General features: G+C 48.1%; 1 protein-coding gene across 4 annotated transcripts in view; it reads right to left on the bottom strand.

Annotated features, from left to right (window-relative positions):
- Positions 1 to 18,323, bottom strand: part of sumf2 (sulfatase modifying factor 2) — a 32,095-nt gene that overhangs the window by 6,297 nt on the left and 7,475 nt on the right. For 2 of the 4 annotated variants that reach the window (XM_038786137.1, XM_038786138.1), the window contains exons 4-8: positions 15,267 to 15,311; positions 6,789 to 6,939; positions 3,405 to 3,460; positions 1,997 to 2,081; positions 902 to 1,067 (exon numbers count right to left, since the gene is read on the bottom strand). In XM_038786137.1, the coding sequence (XP_038642065.1) occupies positions 902 to 1,067; positions 1,997 to 2,081; positions 3,405 to 3,460; positions 6,789 to 6,939; positions 15,267 to 15,311 (503 nt within the window). The remainder of the gene's footprint in view (positions 1 to 901; positions 1,068 to 1,996; positions 2,082 to 3,404; positions 3,461 to 6,788; positions 6,940 to 15,266; positions 15,312 to 18,323) is intronic. The other 2 variants (XM_038786141.1, XM_038786139.1) reach the window with 2 other exon arrangements.

The raw sequence follows: 18,323 nt of genomic DNA, 5'->3' as shown, positions 1-18,323 counted from the left end.
TATAAAATATGTTCAAAATCGTGAGGGGTCTAGACAGAGAGAAATTGTTCCTATTGATGATAGACTGAAGAACCAGAGACATAGATTTGAAATGGTTGGAAGAAGAAACAATGATGACATGAGAAAATATGTTTTAGTTTACAAGAATTTTTCCAGGGCTGGAAAAGTGTATCGACAAGGAGAGATTGGAAAGGTTGGGGTTATTTTCTTTGGAACAAAGAAGGCTGAGGGGTGATTTAATTGAGGTGTACACAATTATGAGGGGAAGAGATAGAGTGGACAGGATAAAATAGTGCCTCTTGGTGGTGAATTCTAGAACCAGGGGACATAGATTGAAGATAAGTGGCAGAAGGTGTAGGGGGACATGAGGAAGAGCGTTTTTACGCAGAGGGTAGTGAGAGACTGGAATTCGCTGCCCGAGTTGGTGGTGGAGGCAGAGACCCTAAACTCTTTCTAAAGCTACCTGATCTGCATCTTAAGTGCTGTAAACTACAGGGCTATGGAGCTGGTGCAGGAAGGTGGGATTAGAAAGGGCACTTGGGTGTCCTCGGGCTGGTATGGACAAGATGGGCTGAAGGGCCTCCTTCTGAGCTGCAACTTTTCTCTGATTTTCCGGGCATGACAGTGGGGTGGAGCCAGCTTCAATCAGCGTTTTCAAAAATAAGAAAAATGGAGAAGCAGCCAAGCGATAATCCCAAAGTCATAGGGAAAAACGGAGAAGTGGGACTGGCCCGAGTTACTCTCGCAGGGAGTCGGACAGACCTGACTTGCTCAAAGTCCCCTTTCTGCGCAGTTACCATTCTACAATTATATTAGTTGGCATGAAGAAGCAGGGTAAAAAAATAAACAAAAAAATAAAATAAATGGCAACAGAAAAACTGCAATGAGTATGGGGTTTTACCTGCTGGTAACCCGTGCTTTATGGTTGAACAATCCATCTGTACTGTCAATCCAGGAGGAACCACGCAGCACATACATTTTCTGAGCATCAGCCTTTACAGGGAGGCCTGGTGGAGAATATTCCGAGTCTGTCCATTCCCATACATTTCCCAGCATGTCATAGAGGCCTGTGCAAAGAGCACAAAGTAAACCAGAGCTTCAGTGCAAATAATTTCAATCTCAATTGTCCATATTTCAATGAATCTGTCGCTGAAGATCACAGAAACAATGACTATTTTCTAGTCAGATCAATCTGTCATTTTCTGTAATCATTGAATTCTAAACCATAATCTCACTTTCCACATGAGAATATGGTAGCACAGTAGGTGGCACTGTTGCTTCACATCCAGGGTCCCAGGTTCGATTCCTGGCTGGGGTCACTGTCTGTGCGGAGTCTGCACGTTCTCCCCGTGTCTGCGTGGGTTGCATCCCATAAGTCCCGAAAGACGTGCTGTTGGTAATTTGGACATTCTGAATTCTCCCTCAGTGTACCCGAACAGGCGCTGGAGTGTGGTGACTGGGGGATTTTCACGGTAACTTCATTGCAGTGTGAATGTAAGCCTCCCACAGTCCAAAGATGTGCAGGTTAGGTGGATTGGCAATGCTAAATTGCCCTGTGTCCAAAAAGTTAGGAGGGGTTATTGGGATAGGGTGGAAGTGGGACCTTAAGTGGGTGGGTGCAGACTTGATGGGCCGAATGGCCTCCTTCTGCACTGTGCGTTCTCTGTTCTACTTGTGACAATAAAGATTATTATTATTACATTGTAACCTCAGGGGATGTTAGCCTCTTTGTGCAGCGTGGAACTACATTACAAACCTGCCCAGAAACAATGCAGTTACAGCAATAACCTGCATTTCATTTTGAAAGTGTCTCATGGGAGGAGAGGGGAGAGGATGTCACAGGAAAAGAAACCAATGAAATGGGTGAAACAATCAATAAATCATGGTGGGATCAATGATTTGGAGGCAAGAACTGTTTTTTGCCTTTTTTTTTTAAGGCGATTGACATTGGTAGCACAGCACTGAAGATGCACAGGCCATGGTGGTAGATTCTTACCATAGTTATTCTGTGGTTGAAATGCATTTACAGGAGATACACCATGATAACCATCTTCTGCTGTGTCTTGGTCTGGAAATTTTCCCTGTGAAAGACACATCCAGAAACAATACACTCATCGGCACAATTAGTGAGGAACATTCAAGGGAACACCAAAGTCTTTTAGAAACATCTAAATAGCAAAAGGATAGTAAAGAATTGGATGAATAGAGACCAAAAAATAAATCTTGTGAAGGCAGAGGTTTTAGCTGAAGTAGCAAATGAGTACTTTGCATCTGTTTTCATCACAGAAGAGGATGCTGACAATGTAACAGCAAAGGAGAAGCTGGGAATGAAATGTGCTAGGGTAAAAATAGATAAGAGAGGGGGACTTAAAAATTTGACAGTTCTCAAAGTAGAAAAGTCTCTGGGTCTTGATGCCATCTGAATGGTCTCCCAAGATTTTGTTTATTCAAACAAAGGTGCAATTTCAGGACACATTCCTTTTTCTTGCAGAGGACAGGTCCAACATCCTGACCAATCAGCAGCCCTTTCTGCATGCAATATTAATTGTTGTCCCCCGTGAAATTTGGTATTTGCATCTGATGAGTACAAGGTGAAAAACTTCAACAGCATGTCTCTTTTTCAGCAATATGCAGGTTCTGTCCGACCAAACAACTATTACTATCATACAAACTCTCCTGCTCACTCAATGAGAAGGCACAGCCTGATCTTAAACTGTTTAGCTTACTGGGCTAAATCGCTGGCTTTTACAGCAGACCAAGCAGGCCAGCAGCGCTGGTTCAATTCCCGTACCAGCCTCACGCTCGTGGGCAGCACGGTAGCACAAGTGGATAGCACCGTGACTTCATAGTGCCAGGGTCCCAGGTTCGATTCCCCGCTGGGTCACTGTCTGTGCGGAGTCTGCACGTTCTCCCCATTTCTGCGTGGGTTTCTTCAGGGTCCTCTCGTTTCCCCCCCACAGTCCAAAGACGTGCAGGTTAGGTGAACTGGCCATGCTAAATTGCCCTGAGTGACCAATAAGAATAGAGAGATAGGGTGGAAGTGAGGGCTTAAGTGGGTCGGTGCAGCCCCAATGGGCCGAATGGCCTCCTGCTGCACTGTATGTTCTATGTTCCTGGAGAATGTCCAGGAACCCCTTTGGGAAATGCATGCACAGGCATCGAGGTCAGCTGTGATCCTCTCTGCAATCAAATAGTTTGACCTTGCTCATCACCCAACCCACATATACCAAAGGGCAGTTTGGTTGAGGTACTGAGGCTGCCGGCTCTCCAGCAAGAGTCACCAACTTCAGGTGAATGGCAGGTGCTCTATCCATTTGTATCTACGGCTATCCTCAATAATCTTCAAACAATAAGCTGCATGTTGTAACATCCAACTTTCATCAAAATTGCTTCAAGTACACTACCTGCCAGAGATTTGTGCGATTTGACTGAAACTTGTTGCCCCATGGATATGTTCTACCTGAAAGCAGAAACAATATTTTACATGAAAAAGCAAAAATAACAGAAGTCCCTGGTTGCTACACAGTTTAATCAGGGGAGGATGTTGCACAGAGAAAAGAACAGGGAAAGCAACACGGAAATGGCTCAGCAGCTGTGATCTGGCCAGCTGCTCATGTGGAGAATGAACTGTAACACAGGCTGGCTATGCCAAAGTTTCATCTAAAATTGCGCTGTTGGGGGAGAATTTCATTAGCCTACTTGCAGTCACTAATGTGGCCCCATTTACAGCACAGGTGTTACTGCAGATCCTGTTGAGCAATTATAGACAAATCCTGAGATCAACAATGGGTGGCACTTTCTGCTGCTGGGAATATTGCTCTTTTACCAGTTAAAAAAAACTACCAACTCTCCCTCGCCAGTTGTTAAAATGCAATGGAGAAATGTGCAAACATATCAGGAGGAACGATGTAAAAGGAGCGAGACGGTAAAACAGAGGATGCTTTGTGTCAAAACTGGTAATCCATCCTCACTTTGAGGATTTGGCATTGGACCTAATGTCGCTCAGCCTACACATGGATTGGGAGTCAAACATCTCTGCTTACAATTAGTTAGGATGGATAAAGGGGGAATAAACATCTGGAATGCGGTACAAGTGACAGACTCTACTGCAACACCAGAAATCTTTCCAGGTTGACACAGAATGCACTCAAAATTAGTTGTGATGCTTTCTGCAGTTCAACATTTGAAGACTAGGTTCTCAGTCCTGGCCCCGTGGGCAGTGCTCTCAACTCTGGATCAGAAGGTTCTGGGTTCAAGTCCCACTCCAGGTCAAAGCCAACACTCCAGTGCAGTATTGAGGGGGTGCTGCACTGTCCGAGGTGCAATCTTTCAGATAAGATGTTAAACTGAGGCCCCAGCTTCTCTGTCAGTAAAAGATTCCATGACATTATTTCAAGAACACCAGGTTAATCCTCCCCAGTGTCTCAGCCAATATTTATCCCACAATCAACAGCGACTTATAATGATACAGCACCTTTAATGTATTGAAGCGTACCAAAGCTTTTCACAGGACTATTATAAAACAAAGGGCAACACCCAAAACACATAAGGAGGTATTAAATCAGATGAATGACTGTTTGGTTAAAGAAGTACGTTAGCCTGGTATGGAGGGCATTAGCTATGAGGAGAGGTTGGATAAACTTGGTTTGTTCTAACTGGAACGACAGAGGTTGAGGGGCGACCTGTTAGAAGTGTACAAAACGACGAGGGGCGTGGACAGAGTGGATAGTCAGAGACTTTTTCCCAGGGTGGAAGAGTCAATTACTATGAGACATAGGTTTAAGGTAGGGGCAAAGGTTACAGGAGATGTACGAGGGATGTTTTTACAGAGGGTAGTGGGTGCCTGGAACTCGCTGCCGGGGGAGATGGTGGAAAGAGGTACGATAGTGACGTTTAAGGGGTGCATTGACAAATACATGAGTAGGATGGGAATAGAGGGATACGGACCCCAGAAGTGTAGAAGGTTTTAGGTTAGACGGGCAGCATGATCGGCGCAGGCTTGGAGGGCCGAAGGGCCTTATCCTGTGCTGTACCTTTCTTTGTTCTTTTGCCAATTACATAGAACATTCAGTGCAGGAGGCCGCCATTCGGCCCATCGAGTCTGCACCGACCCACTTAAGCCCTCACTTCCACCCTATTCCCCGCAACCCAATAACCCCACTTAACCTTTTTGGACACTAAGGGCAATTTATCATGGCCAATCCACCTAACGTGCACGTTTTTGGACTGTGGGAGGAAACCGGAATACCCGGAGGAAACCCACGCAGACACTGGGAGAACGTGCAGACTCCGCACAGACAGTGACCCAGCGGGGAATCAAACCTTAGACTCTGGTGCTGTGATGCCATAGTGCTAATCACTTGTTCTACCGTGCTGCCCTAAACCTCTGTCCTCTTGTTGTCGATCTTTCCATCAATGGGAACAGTCTTCCTCAATTTACACTGATCTGACACCTCATGGTTTTAGACCTTTATCAAACCTCCTCTCAAACCTCTTTTCTCCGAGGAAAACAATATATCCGGTGCCTGATGTTCCTCATCACTGAACACCTTGCATGCATCTTTTCATTACATTTCATCAACTGGTTTATGCCCCTTATAAGTTCTACACTAACCCCCTTACTGTTTAAAATGCTTGTACGCTCCGCATCATCCGCCAATGTTGAAATTGTTCCCAACACGCCAAGTCCTTGGTCATCAATATATAACAGGAGCAGGAGTGCCAACACTGGGGAACTCCATTAGCCAGTATTCACTGTTCCGGTCACTAGGTTACCATATTCATGTTACTACTGTCGCTTAAACTATAACTTTGCTCAGACTTCTGTTGTGCAGCACTTTATCAAATGCTGTCCAGAAGTCCATGTACACCACATCAAAAGCATTGCCCTCATCAACCCTCTCTGTTATCTCAACAAAAAAAACTCCCAGCAAGTTTGTTGTGGCACGGTGGCACAGTGGTTAGCACCATTGCTTCACAGCTCCAGGGTCCCAGGTTCGATTCCGACTTGGGTCACTGTCTGTGCGGACTCTGCACATTCTCCCCGTGTCTGTGTGGGTTTCCTCCGGGTGCACCGGTTTCCTCCCACAGTCCAAAGATGTGCAGGTTAGTCGGGCTGGCCATGATAAATTGCCCTTAGTGTCCAAAAAAGGTTCGGTGGGGTTAGTGGGTTACAGGGATAGGATGGCAGCATGTGCTTCAGTAGGGTGCTCTTTCCAAGAGCTGGTGCAGACTCGATGGGCTGAATGGCCTCCTTCTGCACTGTAAATTCTACCATTCCAACACAATTTGTTCATGATAAACTTGTTTTGGCTTTCCTGAATTAACCCACATTTTCCCAAGTATCGACTAATTTTGCTCCGATGGATCATTTCTAGATGTTTCCCTGACAGCCTGCAAGTTGCTAAAATTCTCCTGTCCTCTGGCACCACCCAGAGTCCCAGAAGTCTGGAAAATGATGGCCACTCTCACTTTCCTCAGCATCTCACCCAGTCCTGGTGCCTTATCAATATTTAGCACAGCGAGTCTATCCAAAACCTGCTCCTTATTTAATTTGAAGTGGAAAACTTTGCAAGGCTGCTGGTAAATGGCAGGGCAGGAGGGTCCAATTCGACAGTGCTTGGGCCAAATGGTTGTAAACTGTGCTGCATGCTTCTGTAATCGGAATTAATGTTAAGAAATGCAATTCAACATTACTGAGGGATCACTGAGGGACCTGAAGAAATTATGAGCAGCTGATGTAGAACGGAGACGCTAATGTGACCGACGTTAGTGGTGTGCAAGCATACCTTCCAGACCCCCTCGAGCAGCAAACTCCCATTCTTCCTCAGTGGGCAAGCGCATCCCCTTCCATTTGCAAAAGGCTTTGGCATCAATCCAGCTCACCTGCACCACGGGGTTCTGCAGCTTCCCTTTAATCCCAGAGCCAGGGCCTGCTGGCTTAAAGTGATTGTTAGATAGTCTGATTATTCAAGTGGTTTCGTTGTCAATTATACATACAATTTATGAACTCCCAGTAAAATCACACAATTGGTTAAGTGTTAAAAATGTCACTACACATCCCCCAAACTACCATGGTGTTACAGTTGGTTACTGATACGTGCTCAGGGGACTTCCGGTGGTGGCGATGTGCTGAGCAGTCGCACATCAGGTGGCTCTCCTCCCAATCAGACCCAAATTAGAGAACGTTTGAGATTTTTGGCCTAAAAAGCCACCCAAAACTCTCCCAAACCCAGAAGGTGCGAACAGCAACGAAGTGGACAGGAAGATGCCAGCAAATGGCAGTTCAAATACCCAGCGAGAAGCGGCAGAAAGGGGCAAGAACAACGAGCGGACGGACCAGTGGGCCCATGAGACGGACCAGTGGGCAGCCCCGACAATCCAGGAGCGGGGAAGACCGGCCACCCGAATGGCAGAACAGGAGTGAACGGAGACGTGCCCCCCCCAACCCCCTCCCTCCCCCCCCCCCCCCCCCCCCCCCCCGTACCCCCACACCAGGGGATGGATGGAAGACATTCCTAAAAAAGGAATTAACCGCCATGAGGGAGGCGATTAAAATGAAGTTCCAGGTGGTGGTGAAGGAGGTGGTGACGGAAGCGATGGCTGCCATCCAGCGCACAATAGACGGCCTGGAGAGGAAGGTGGAAGTCCAGGAAAAGACGATCCTGGACCTGTAAAAGGCATCAACGGATCAGAGCGACAGGATCGTGGCTCTGGCAGCCGAGGTGAAGAGGCTGGTGGCGGCCCAGGGGAACCTGAAGGGATGGTCGAGGATCAGGAAAATAGGTCCAGGCAACAGAATGTCCAGATCGTTGGCCTGCCAGAGGGCACTGAGGGAAGGGACACGACGAACTAAATCACCCAAATGCTGGGCAACCTAGTCAGGAGGGAAAGCTTCCCAAGCCCCTCATAACTCGACAGGGCACACAGGTCGCTCTGTCCGAAACCCAAAACTGGGGAGCAGCCGAGAGCAATTATGGCGAAGTCAACCGGTACCAGGACCGGGAAAAGATCCTGAGGTGGGTCCGACAAAGTCGTGCTCATGGGAAGGACACAGTAGTAGGGTGTACCAAGACATTGGGGCGGACCTTGCAAAAAAGAGGGCCGAGTTCAATAAGGCAAAGTCAGCACTCTATAAGAGCCAGGTGAGGTTCGGCATGTTTTTCCCGACCAGACTCTGTGTAACCTATTGGGGAAAGAACACCACTTCGACACCCCGGCGGAGGCCACAAGTTTGTGAAAATGAACAATTTGAAGAACAAACGCAGCAGCGGAGAGGGCAGAGGGGGGAAAAAGGATTGAAAACAGAGGACAAAATGGAACCAAGAACTATTGTGGACTCTGTGTTTGCGCAGGATTGTGCTGCCTCGTTCTCGTTTAAAGCTGGAAGACAGAGAGAAGGTAGCAAGGACAGGGTAAGCAGGTGAGGGGGCGAGCAAGGGAATGGAGACAGGCAGACAGAATAGAAACAGGGCTAAACCAGCCCAGAGAGGGGAGCCACCGTACTAGCACCGAAAGAAAGGCAGTAAGGGGGGGGAGGGGGGAGGGGGAGGGGCAGGGAAGAAGTGGGGGGGGGGAAAACAGGCATGAGGGGGAACTCACAGAACAGAAAGGGGGCAGAAAGATAGGAAAGGGTTGGCAGCGAGACAGACACAGGCCTCGACGGGTATGGAACAGGCCGAGGAATCAAGATGGAGCCGCAAGCAGCCACTTTAGAATTTACAGTGCAGAAGAAGGCCATTCGGCCCATCGGGTCTGCACCAGCCCATGGAAAGCACCCTATTCCAAGCCCACACCTCCAACCCCATCCCCGTAACCCAGCAACCCCACCCAACCTTTTTTGGACACTATGGGCTATTTATCTCGGCCAATCCACCAAACCTGCACGCCTTTCGGGACTTGTGGGAGGAAACCAGAGCACCCGGAGGAAACCCACGCAGACACGGGGAGGGCAAGCAGACTCCGCACACGAAGTGACCCAAGCCGGGAATCGAACCTGGGACCCTGGAGCTGTGAAGCAACCGTGTTAACCGCTGTGTTACCCTTTTTATTTTAACTTTCTCCCAGAGTTCAGTTCATTTTATTGTCTGACAAGTTTTAGCCTTTAACTTAGCATTCAGAAAAAGAAAATCCAAATAAGCTGAGCTGTATGATGATGGGAGTCTCAGCCTATTGGTGAACGTTTGTTTCGTTCAAAATAAATTTGTGATTTTTAAACCCAATTCGTTGATAACCTGTAGTTTAACAACACGGTTTGAATATAAAGTATCTTCCTGCTACATTTTCTTTGGGAACCCACGGCAGTTTTATTTCTAATGAAGCCATCTCTGCGTCTTCCATCCAATAATCCTACTTCCTCCTGCTCTGGTGGACTGAACACGTACATCTCTTTGCCGAATATGCAGATCTGTCTCCTTATCTTGGGCTCAGCTGTCACTTAGATTTTACTTTCCTTGCTGGGGGCACTGGGTGACCAGAGTCCACCGAAGCCTCTCGCAGTTCAAGCGTTTTCTCCTCTTGTTGACACGGCTCCTGTAAAAAGCTGGCATTTCAGTTCTTCCCACTCCAGGGTCCCTTCCGATGGAACTGCCCGGCCAAAGTCATAATTCCACTTTTGTAATTCTCAAAATCCTGCTGAAACTGGTCGTGGTAGCAGGGTAGCATGGTGGTTAGCATAAATGCTTCACAGCTCCAGGGTCCCAGGTTCGATTCCCGGCTGGGTCACTGTTTGTGTGGAGTCTGCACGTCCTCCCCCTGTGTGCGTGGGTTTCCTCCGGGTGCTCCGGTTTCCTCCCACAGTCCAAAGATGTGCGGGTTGGTGGATTGGCCATGCTAAATTGCCCGTAGTGTCCTAATAAAAGTAAGGTTAAGGTGGGGGGTTATTGGGTTACGGGTATAGGGTGGATACGTGGGTTTGAGTAGGGTGATCATGGCTCGGCACAACATCGAGGGCCGAAGGGCCTGTTCTGTGCTGTACTGTTCTATGTTCTATGTGGTCAACGGGGCCGAACAGGTTCCTCTCTTGAGGTCCATTTGCAGAATCTCTTCTTCAGCAGGTAAACCCATCATGGTGTTCCCCCCTTCATGCTGTCCAACTGGGACAGAGGGGGGGCGGTGGATCAGTGGAGGTTCCTGCACCCGGGAGAAAAGGAATTCTCGTTCTTTTGGCCAGTGCACAAGGTAAATACCCGGATCAACTTCTTTGCAGTGCAGAAATCAGTGCTTCAACGAATTGTAGGAGCGGAATACTCCGCGATCGTCATCTCCGACCGCGCTCCGTACTGAATGGATGTGAGGTTGGAGCTGAAAATTGTGTACTCTCAGCCCTCCCAACAGGCGTTCCTTTGAAATATTTTCATTCATGGAGGCTGGGCATGGACCTCCTGGGCGACAAGGCCTACTGCCAGGAATCATCGTGGGCCATTGGCGATTATGTTAGTAACAACCAGAACGGGGAGGTCTCCCCCTCCACGTTCTGGGAGGCGCTGAAGGCTGCGATCAGAGGGGAAATTATAGCTACAAGGTGCAGAGAGATAGGGAAGAGAGGGTGGCCAGGCAACAGCTGATCGACTCCATCTTGGAGGTCGACAGAAAACACTCCGAGACCCTGACCTTACAGCTGCTGGTGGAGAGGAAAAAGCTGCAAATGGACTTGAACCTGCTATCCATCAGGAAAGCAGTGTACCAACTCCGCCAGACACGAGGGACCTTCTCTGAACATGGAGAAAAGGCTGGCCACCTATTGACTCACCAGCTGAGAAAGCAGGCAGCCACGAGGGAAATAGCACAGGTAAAGGATAGCAGAGGCAGATTGGTAGCAGAACAAAAAGAGGTCAATCAAGCATTCGAGACCTCTATCGGCGACTATACACCTCCGAGCTCCCCGGTGGGGATGCAGGGATGAAACAGTTCCTCGACGGACTGGAAATACCAGGAGTGAGGGAGGGCAGATGGGGGAGGAGCCGCAAGCCCCAAATAATCTGGGAGAAATCAGGAGATCATCAGCTCCATGCAGGCGGGGAAGGTGCCGGACCTGATGGGTTGCCGGCGGACTTCTATAAAAAATTTGCACTGGTCCCACATCTAAGGGACATGTTCACGGACTCGCTGGCAAGAGGCACTTTGCCTCCCACATTAGCGCAGCCACAATTTCACTGATACCCAAAAAAGATAAAGACCCGATGGAACGTGGATCATGCAGACCCATTTCGCTGCTGAATGTGGATGCGAAAATACTCGCAAAGGTCCTGGGGCTAAAAGGCTGGAGAGCTGTGCACCAGAAGTGGTCACAGAGGACCAAATGGGCTTTGTCAAGGGTAGGCAGCTCACTGCAAATAAAAGGCGGCTGTTGAATGTAATAATCCCTGGGGAGAGAATACCAGAGGTGACCGTCCCCTTGGATGTAGAAAATTCCTTTGACAGAGTCCGAATGGAAATACTCCTCGAGGCACTGGAAAGGTTTGCGCTCGGAGCAGGATTCACCACCTCGGTGAGACTCCTGTACAACACTCCCAAGGAGAGCGTACAAACCAACACCACCAGCTCTGAATACTTCCAGCAACAAAGGGGAACAAGGCAGGGATGCCCGCTTTCCCGCTCCTGTTTGCACTAGCAATCGAACCCCTGGCGATTGCCCTAAGGGACACGAAAAGCATCCAAAGAGGAAACAGAGAATACAGAGTCTCAAGCTATGCGGGTGACCTGCTCCTGTACGTCTCAAAGCCACAGGAGGGACTGAAGGCAATCATGCAGATCCTGAAAGAGTTTGGAACCTTCTCAGGTTACAATCTCAGCCTGGGCAAGAATGAGGCATTCCCAGTGATCCCAAATGTGGGAGGGACAGAGCTGGAGGGGCACCCCTTTAAAATGGCCCAAAATAGATTCCGATACCTGGGGATCCAAATAGCCAGAGATTGGACACAGATCCCCAAGTGGAACCTGACTAGCCTGGTGGAGGAAGTCAAAAAGGACCTCGAAAGGTGGGTATACTCACACTCTCCCTGGCAGGGAGAGTGCAGATGATTAAAATGAACGTGTGCTGCCGAGGTGCCTCTTCTTCTTTAGATCCATCCCGATCTTCATCCCCAAGGCTTTTTTCAGAAACTTAATCATGGTGTTTGTGTGTGATGGGGGGCAAGAATCCAAGAGTCCCCAAACCAACACTGCAAAGGAGGAAAATCTAGGGAGGCCTGGCACTGCCAAATTTGCAATACTACCTACCACTGGGCGGCAACAGCAGAAAGAGTGAGGGGATGGGTACACAAACACAACTCGGAGTGGGTGTGGACGGAGGAGGCCTCCTACATTGGGTCGATCCTCCGAGCTCTAGCCACGGCAGCACTCCCATGCCCCTCGGCAAAATACACATCCAGCCCAGTGGTAGCTGAAAACGTGGGGTTAATTAAGACAGCATTTCGGACTGACCAAGATGCCCCCCATGGCCCTAATCTGCGGAAACCACAGGTTTCCACCAGCCATGCAAGACACAACCTTTAAAAACTGGAGACAGGACGGGGAATGCTGACAGGCAGGAACTTCTATACAGGAAACACACTAGTGACGCTGAACAAACTGACGGAGGAATGAGAACTACCAACAGGACAGCAAATGAGACATTGACAAATAAAACACTTCCTCCGCAAAGAGACAGTAGGGCCCCGGAGACCACACTATTAGAGGACCTGATGAACACGGACAGTAAAGGGGGTCTCTGCGGGAAAATATACGGACAGTTACTGGACAAGAGCCCGAACACCACTGGACGAAGTGGGGACAGAAGTGGGTTGGGTACTCTGGAGCGAAGCACTGAACAGGGCCAACTCCACCTCCTCCTCCTCCTGTGCAAGGCTCAGCCTCAAGCAGTTCAAAATGGTGCACCGAGCTCACCTGACCAGAACCCGAATGAGCAGGTTCTTCCTGGAGCTGGGGGACAAATGTGAACGGTGCCAGAGGGGCCCGGCCAACCACACCCACATGTTTTGGGCTTGCCCCAAGCTTGCTGGGTTCTGGGCAGCCTTCAAGCAATGTCCAGGGTTGTGGGGGTGAGGGTGACGAATGCCGTAATGTGGCAATCTTCGGGGTATTGGAGCAGCCAGAGTTACACATGGGGAAGAGGGCCGATGCCGTAGCTTTCCCTTGCCTGATCACACGCCGGAGAACCCTGCTCGGCTGGCGATCAGCAGCACCACCCACAGCTGCAGACTGGTTCGCTGACCTCTCGGAATTTCTCCACCTGCTCAAATGCAAATACGCCATCCGAGGGTCGGAGGAAGGCTTCCTTACTGCATGGGGATTATACCCCGAGCCAGGCGGTGACAGATTGTAAATAGAGAAACCCAAGTAAAAGCCTTTTTGTACTGGACAATAAATGAAAATGAACGACAATGTATATAATTTTGAAAATGCCAATAAAAAGATTATTTTTTCAAAAGGAAATGGTACATTAGACTTCTAACTTCCTTTGTGTTTTATCTCCGATGGGCTAGTCAAAGGGAAATAAATTATTTTGCTTTCAAATGAAGGTTTTGGATGAATGTTCTTGGAGATGCCTGTCTTGTACATTCACATTGACAATGCAAAATCACTGGACAAATTAATCATGGCGTTTGTATGGGGAGGGAAAGAATGCTAGGATCACAATGAAGAAAACAAAATCCAGGGAGGGCTAGCCCTCCCAAACCTACAATTCTACCACTGGGCAGCGACAGCGGAAAGAGTGATGGGATGGACAAAGGAGCCAGAAGCCGAGTGGGCGCGCGTGGAGGCCTCGTGCAAGGGGACCACGGTGGCACTCCCATCCCCACCCAAAAAACACTCCAGCAGCCCAGTGGTGATGGCCACCCTCCAGACCTGGAACTATCTGCGGCAGCAATTCGGCCTGACCGAAATGCCTTACAAAGCCACCATCTGCAATAACCACAGGTTAACACCAGCATTCACCGACGCCACCTTCAAAAGGTGGAGACAGGACGGAGAGACATTGACAGTCAGGGACCTATACACTGATGGTCACAATACTGGAAGAACTGACGCAGAGATTCCAACTTGCTAAAGACAACAAACTCAGATACCTGCAGCCTAAAAACTTCCTACGGAAGGAGACAAGGACATACCCGTGACCACCATGACAGACAGTATTAGAAGAGCTACTGAACGCAAACATCCCAGACAGAGAGAACTGTAGTGACATGTACGAACGACTGATAGAGAAGGCCGACACCAAACTGGACATGATAAGGAGGAAATTGGAGAAAGGCTTGGGGTTCGAAATAGTGTCGGGATTCTGGAGTGAAGCATTACATAGGGTCAACTCTATCTCCACATGCACGAGGCTCAACCTAACACAGCTTAAATTGGTACATAGAGCCCATTTGACCAGAACCCGAATGGGCAGGTTCTTCCTGGAGGTGGAGGATAGATGTGAATGATGCCAAGGAAGCCCGGACAATCACGCGCACATGTTCTGGTCTTGCCCCAGACTTGCGTGGTGCTGGACAGCCTTCTTCGAGGCAATGTCCAAAGTGGTGGGTGGAGCTGTGCCTGAAAGTGGCGGACTTCGGGGTATCAGATCAGCCAGATCTCTTAATGGGGAGGAGGGCGGACGTCCTTTACCTCCCTGATCGCCCGCCGTAGAATCCTGCTCAGTTGGCGATCAGCAGCACCACCTAAAGCTGCAGACTGGCTGCCTGACCTATCTCAATTTCTCCAAACGGAGAAAATGAAATTCACCATCCGTGGATCGGAAGAGGGCTTCCAGAAAATATGGGAGCCATTCACCCAACTGTTCCGAGACCTGTTTGTGGCAAACAAAAAAATAAGTAAATAGCCAGTACCCAGGGGGAAAGAGAGAAGTACCCAGGACAAGACAGAAAGAGAAAGAGAAAAGCGAGGGAGGACTCGGGGCGGGGGGTCAATGAGAGAGGTGCGGGGGGTGGAGGGTGGTGAGGATTGTATGCTGAGCAAGACGGCGACATAAATAGAGAAACCCAAGAAGAAACCTTTGGGTACTGTACAATAAATGAAAACAAACGGCAATGTCTATAATTTTGAAAATGCCAATAAAAAGATTTGTTTTAAAAATAGACAATGCAAAATCAACAGAATGACATACATGTCGGTAACCTGGCTATGAATAACATGAATAATTCTTTTGTTAAATGCCCGCCATCAAAATATTAATTCCACATATTATACTTTTCTTCAATTAAGTATATAGCTGTGAAACAAACAGCAAAGGAAAGTTAGCCTTTCATTCATACAAGACTCACCTGTCTCCAAAATGCTCTTTCAATCGGTAGCCACCAGGGGGCAGACTGAAACAGCAAACGTCAGCAAGTCATTCTTCCAAATAACGTTACAGTGCAGAAAATATCATTTTCCACATTTCGCTGCTGCATTAGTCAACATTATCAAAGCTTGTGGATATTTCTGATTTTTAAAAACATTCCACAAGCATAAATATTATAAAATAATCATCATCTTAGCATCGGTAGCATAGTGGTTAGCATCAATGCTTCACAGCTCCAGGGTCCCAGGTTCGGTTCCCGGCTGGGTCACTGTCTGTGCGGAGTCTGCACGTCCTCCCCGTGTGTGCGTGGGTTTCCTCCGGGTGCTCCGGTTTCCTCCCACAGTCCAAAGATGTGCGGGTTTGGCCATGCTAAATTGCCCGTAGTGTCCTAAAAAGTAAGGTTAAGGGGGAATTAGAATTAGAATTAGAACAGTACAGCACAGAACAGGCCCTTCAGCCCTCAATGTTGTGCCGAGCAATGATCAGTTGTTGGGTTACGGGTATAGGGTGGATACGTGAGTTGGAGTAGGGTGATCATTGCTCGGCACAACATCGAGGGCCGAAGGGCCTGTTCTGTGCTGTACTGTTCTAAATCTAAATCTAAATCTTAAACACTGGCTCCGCGTCACAAGTAACAAGGAGTCAGTAGTTTCTGCAGCCAAGATGGTGCACAACTGCTGACGACAAACAACGCTGATAATATTGGGTACGGTACAAATCAGGAAATTAGACAATCATGTAATCATAGAATCCCTGTAGTGCATTCCATTCGGCCCTTTGAGTCTGCATTGGCCATCTGAAAGAGCACCCTGCCTCGGCCCAGTCCCCCACCCTAAACCCAGAACCCCACCTCATCTTTTGGACATGAAGGGCAATTTATCACAGCTAATCCACCCAACCTGCACATCTTTGGACTGTGGAAGGAAACCGGAGCACCCGGAGCAAACCCACGCAGACACGGGGAGAACGTGCAAACTCCAGTCAGTCGAGGTTGGAAGTGACATTGTAATGTGGATAATACCAGGCAACTTCAATTTAGACATAGACAGGGTTAACAAAATTAACACCAATGCTCTGGAGGAGGAAATCTCAAAGTGTGCATGAGATGGGCATTACATTGAGGAGCAACTATGGATTTAGTGTGTCATGAGAAATGGCTAATAAATAACCTTGTTATAAAGGAGCAGCAATAATATGCTAGAATTTTGCATTAAGTTTGAATGCAATATATTTCAGTCTGAAACTAGGTCTTCAATCCGAAGAGAGGAAATTATGGTGGTATTAGGGCCAAGTTGCCTGTGGTGGATTGGGAAAATGTAGAAAGATTTGGTGGTAAACAGGCCATGGCCGGTATTTAAAGAAATATTACACCGTCTACAACACCTATACATTCCTCTGAGACACAAGACACCCACACTGAAAGGTAAATCAGTCGTGGATAATAAAAGCTAAAGAATGCATTAGATCAAAGGCTAAAAGGGATGCCTGAAAACGTGGTGACCTTGAGAATTAGGAGCAATTCAGAACCCAGCAAAGGAGAGAAGAAAATGTGAATGTAACACAGAAACTAGGAGCAGGAGGAGGCCTGTCAGCCCTTCGAGCCTGCTCCACCATCCTCGATCTTAAATCCATATTCCTGCTTTCACCCCAGACCCCAATGCCATTAAAAAAAAAATTTAAATCTATTTCTTTCTTTAATACATTCAGTGACTTGGCCATCACAATCTTTTGTGGGAGAGAATTCCACAGATTCACCACCCTCCGTGTGAAGAAATGTTTCATCCTCTCAGTCCTAAATGGGCTCCCCTAAATTCTAAGATTGCGCCTCCTGGCTCTCGATTCCCCAACCAGGGAAAACATCCTCCCTGTATCTCGTCTGTCCAGCCCGGTTAGAATTTTATACATTTGAATCAGGTCTCCTCTCATCCTTCTAAACTCTGGTCAACACAGGCCCAGTCGAACCAATCTTTCCTCAAAGGACAGTCCCGCCTAGCCTGGTATCAGCTGAGCGAACCTCCGCTACACTCCCTCGATGGCACGCATATCCTTCCTTTGGCCTGGGAGGCCAAAACTGCACGTAAACTAGCCAGGGGCATAAAGGCGGACAGGAAAAGCTTCTTTAGTATGTGAAAAGTATAACGTTAGCTGGGACAAATGTGAGCCCATTACAGCTGGGAACAAAAGGATTTATAGTGGAGAACAGGAAAGATAAAGTTTCTTTCTGTCTGTCTTCATGGGCGAAGACACAGAAAACCTCCCAGGTATACTCAGCGATCAAGTGACTTGTGAAACTGAATAACTTAGAGAAAGTGTATTAAAGCGGTAGTATTTAAAAGCGGCACCGTAGCACAGTGGTTAGCACTGTTGCTTCACAGCGCCAGGGTCCCAGGTTCAAGCTGTTTAGCACACTGGGCTAAATCGCTGGCTTTGAAAGCAGACCAAGCAGGCCAGCAGCACGGTTCAATTCCCGTAACAGCCTCCCCAAACAGGCGCCAGAATGTGGCGACTAGGGGCTTTTCACAGTAACTTCATTGAAGTCTACTCGTGACAATAAGCGATTTTCATTTTTCAATTCCTGGCTTGGGTCACTGTCTGTACGTAGTCTGTACATTCTTCCCGTGTCTGCGTGGGTTTCCTCCGGGCGCTCCGGTTTCCTCCCACAAGTCCTGTATTCATGCTGTTAGGTGAATTGGACATTCTGAATTCTCCCTGTGTACCCGAACAGGTGCCGGAATGTGGTGACCAGGGGCTTTTCACAGTAACTTCATTGGAATGTTGTCAGCCTACTTGTGACAACAAAGATTGCATTAGAAAAGTTAACTGGATTGAAGGTTGATAAATCCCCTGGATAGAATACACTCCAACCCAGAGTATTGCAGGAGGTGGCGAGAGAGATAGTGGACGCATTGGTGGCTATCTTTCAAAATACAGTAAGATTCTGGAAAGATTCCTGTGGACTGGAATGCAACCCCACTATGTTAGAAAGGAGCGAGAATTGAGATTACAGGTCTGTTAATTTGACGTCAGCAGCAGGGGA

This window comes from Scyliorhinus canicula, chromosome 27 (genome assembly GCF_902713615.1).
Source record: "Scyliorhinus canicula chromosome 27, sScyCan1.1, whole genome shotgun sequence".
NCBI classification, from domain to species: Eukaryota; Metazoa; Chordata; class Chondrichthyes; order Carcharhiniformes; family Scyliorhinidae; genus Scyliorhinus; species Scyliorhinus canicula.
The sequence above is the reverse complement of the archived record's forward strand: the minus strand, read 5'-3'. Positions and strand labels throughout refer to the sequence as shown.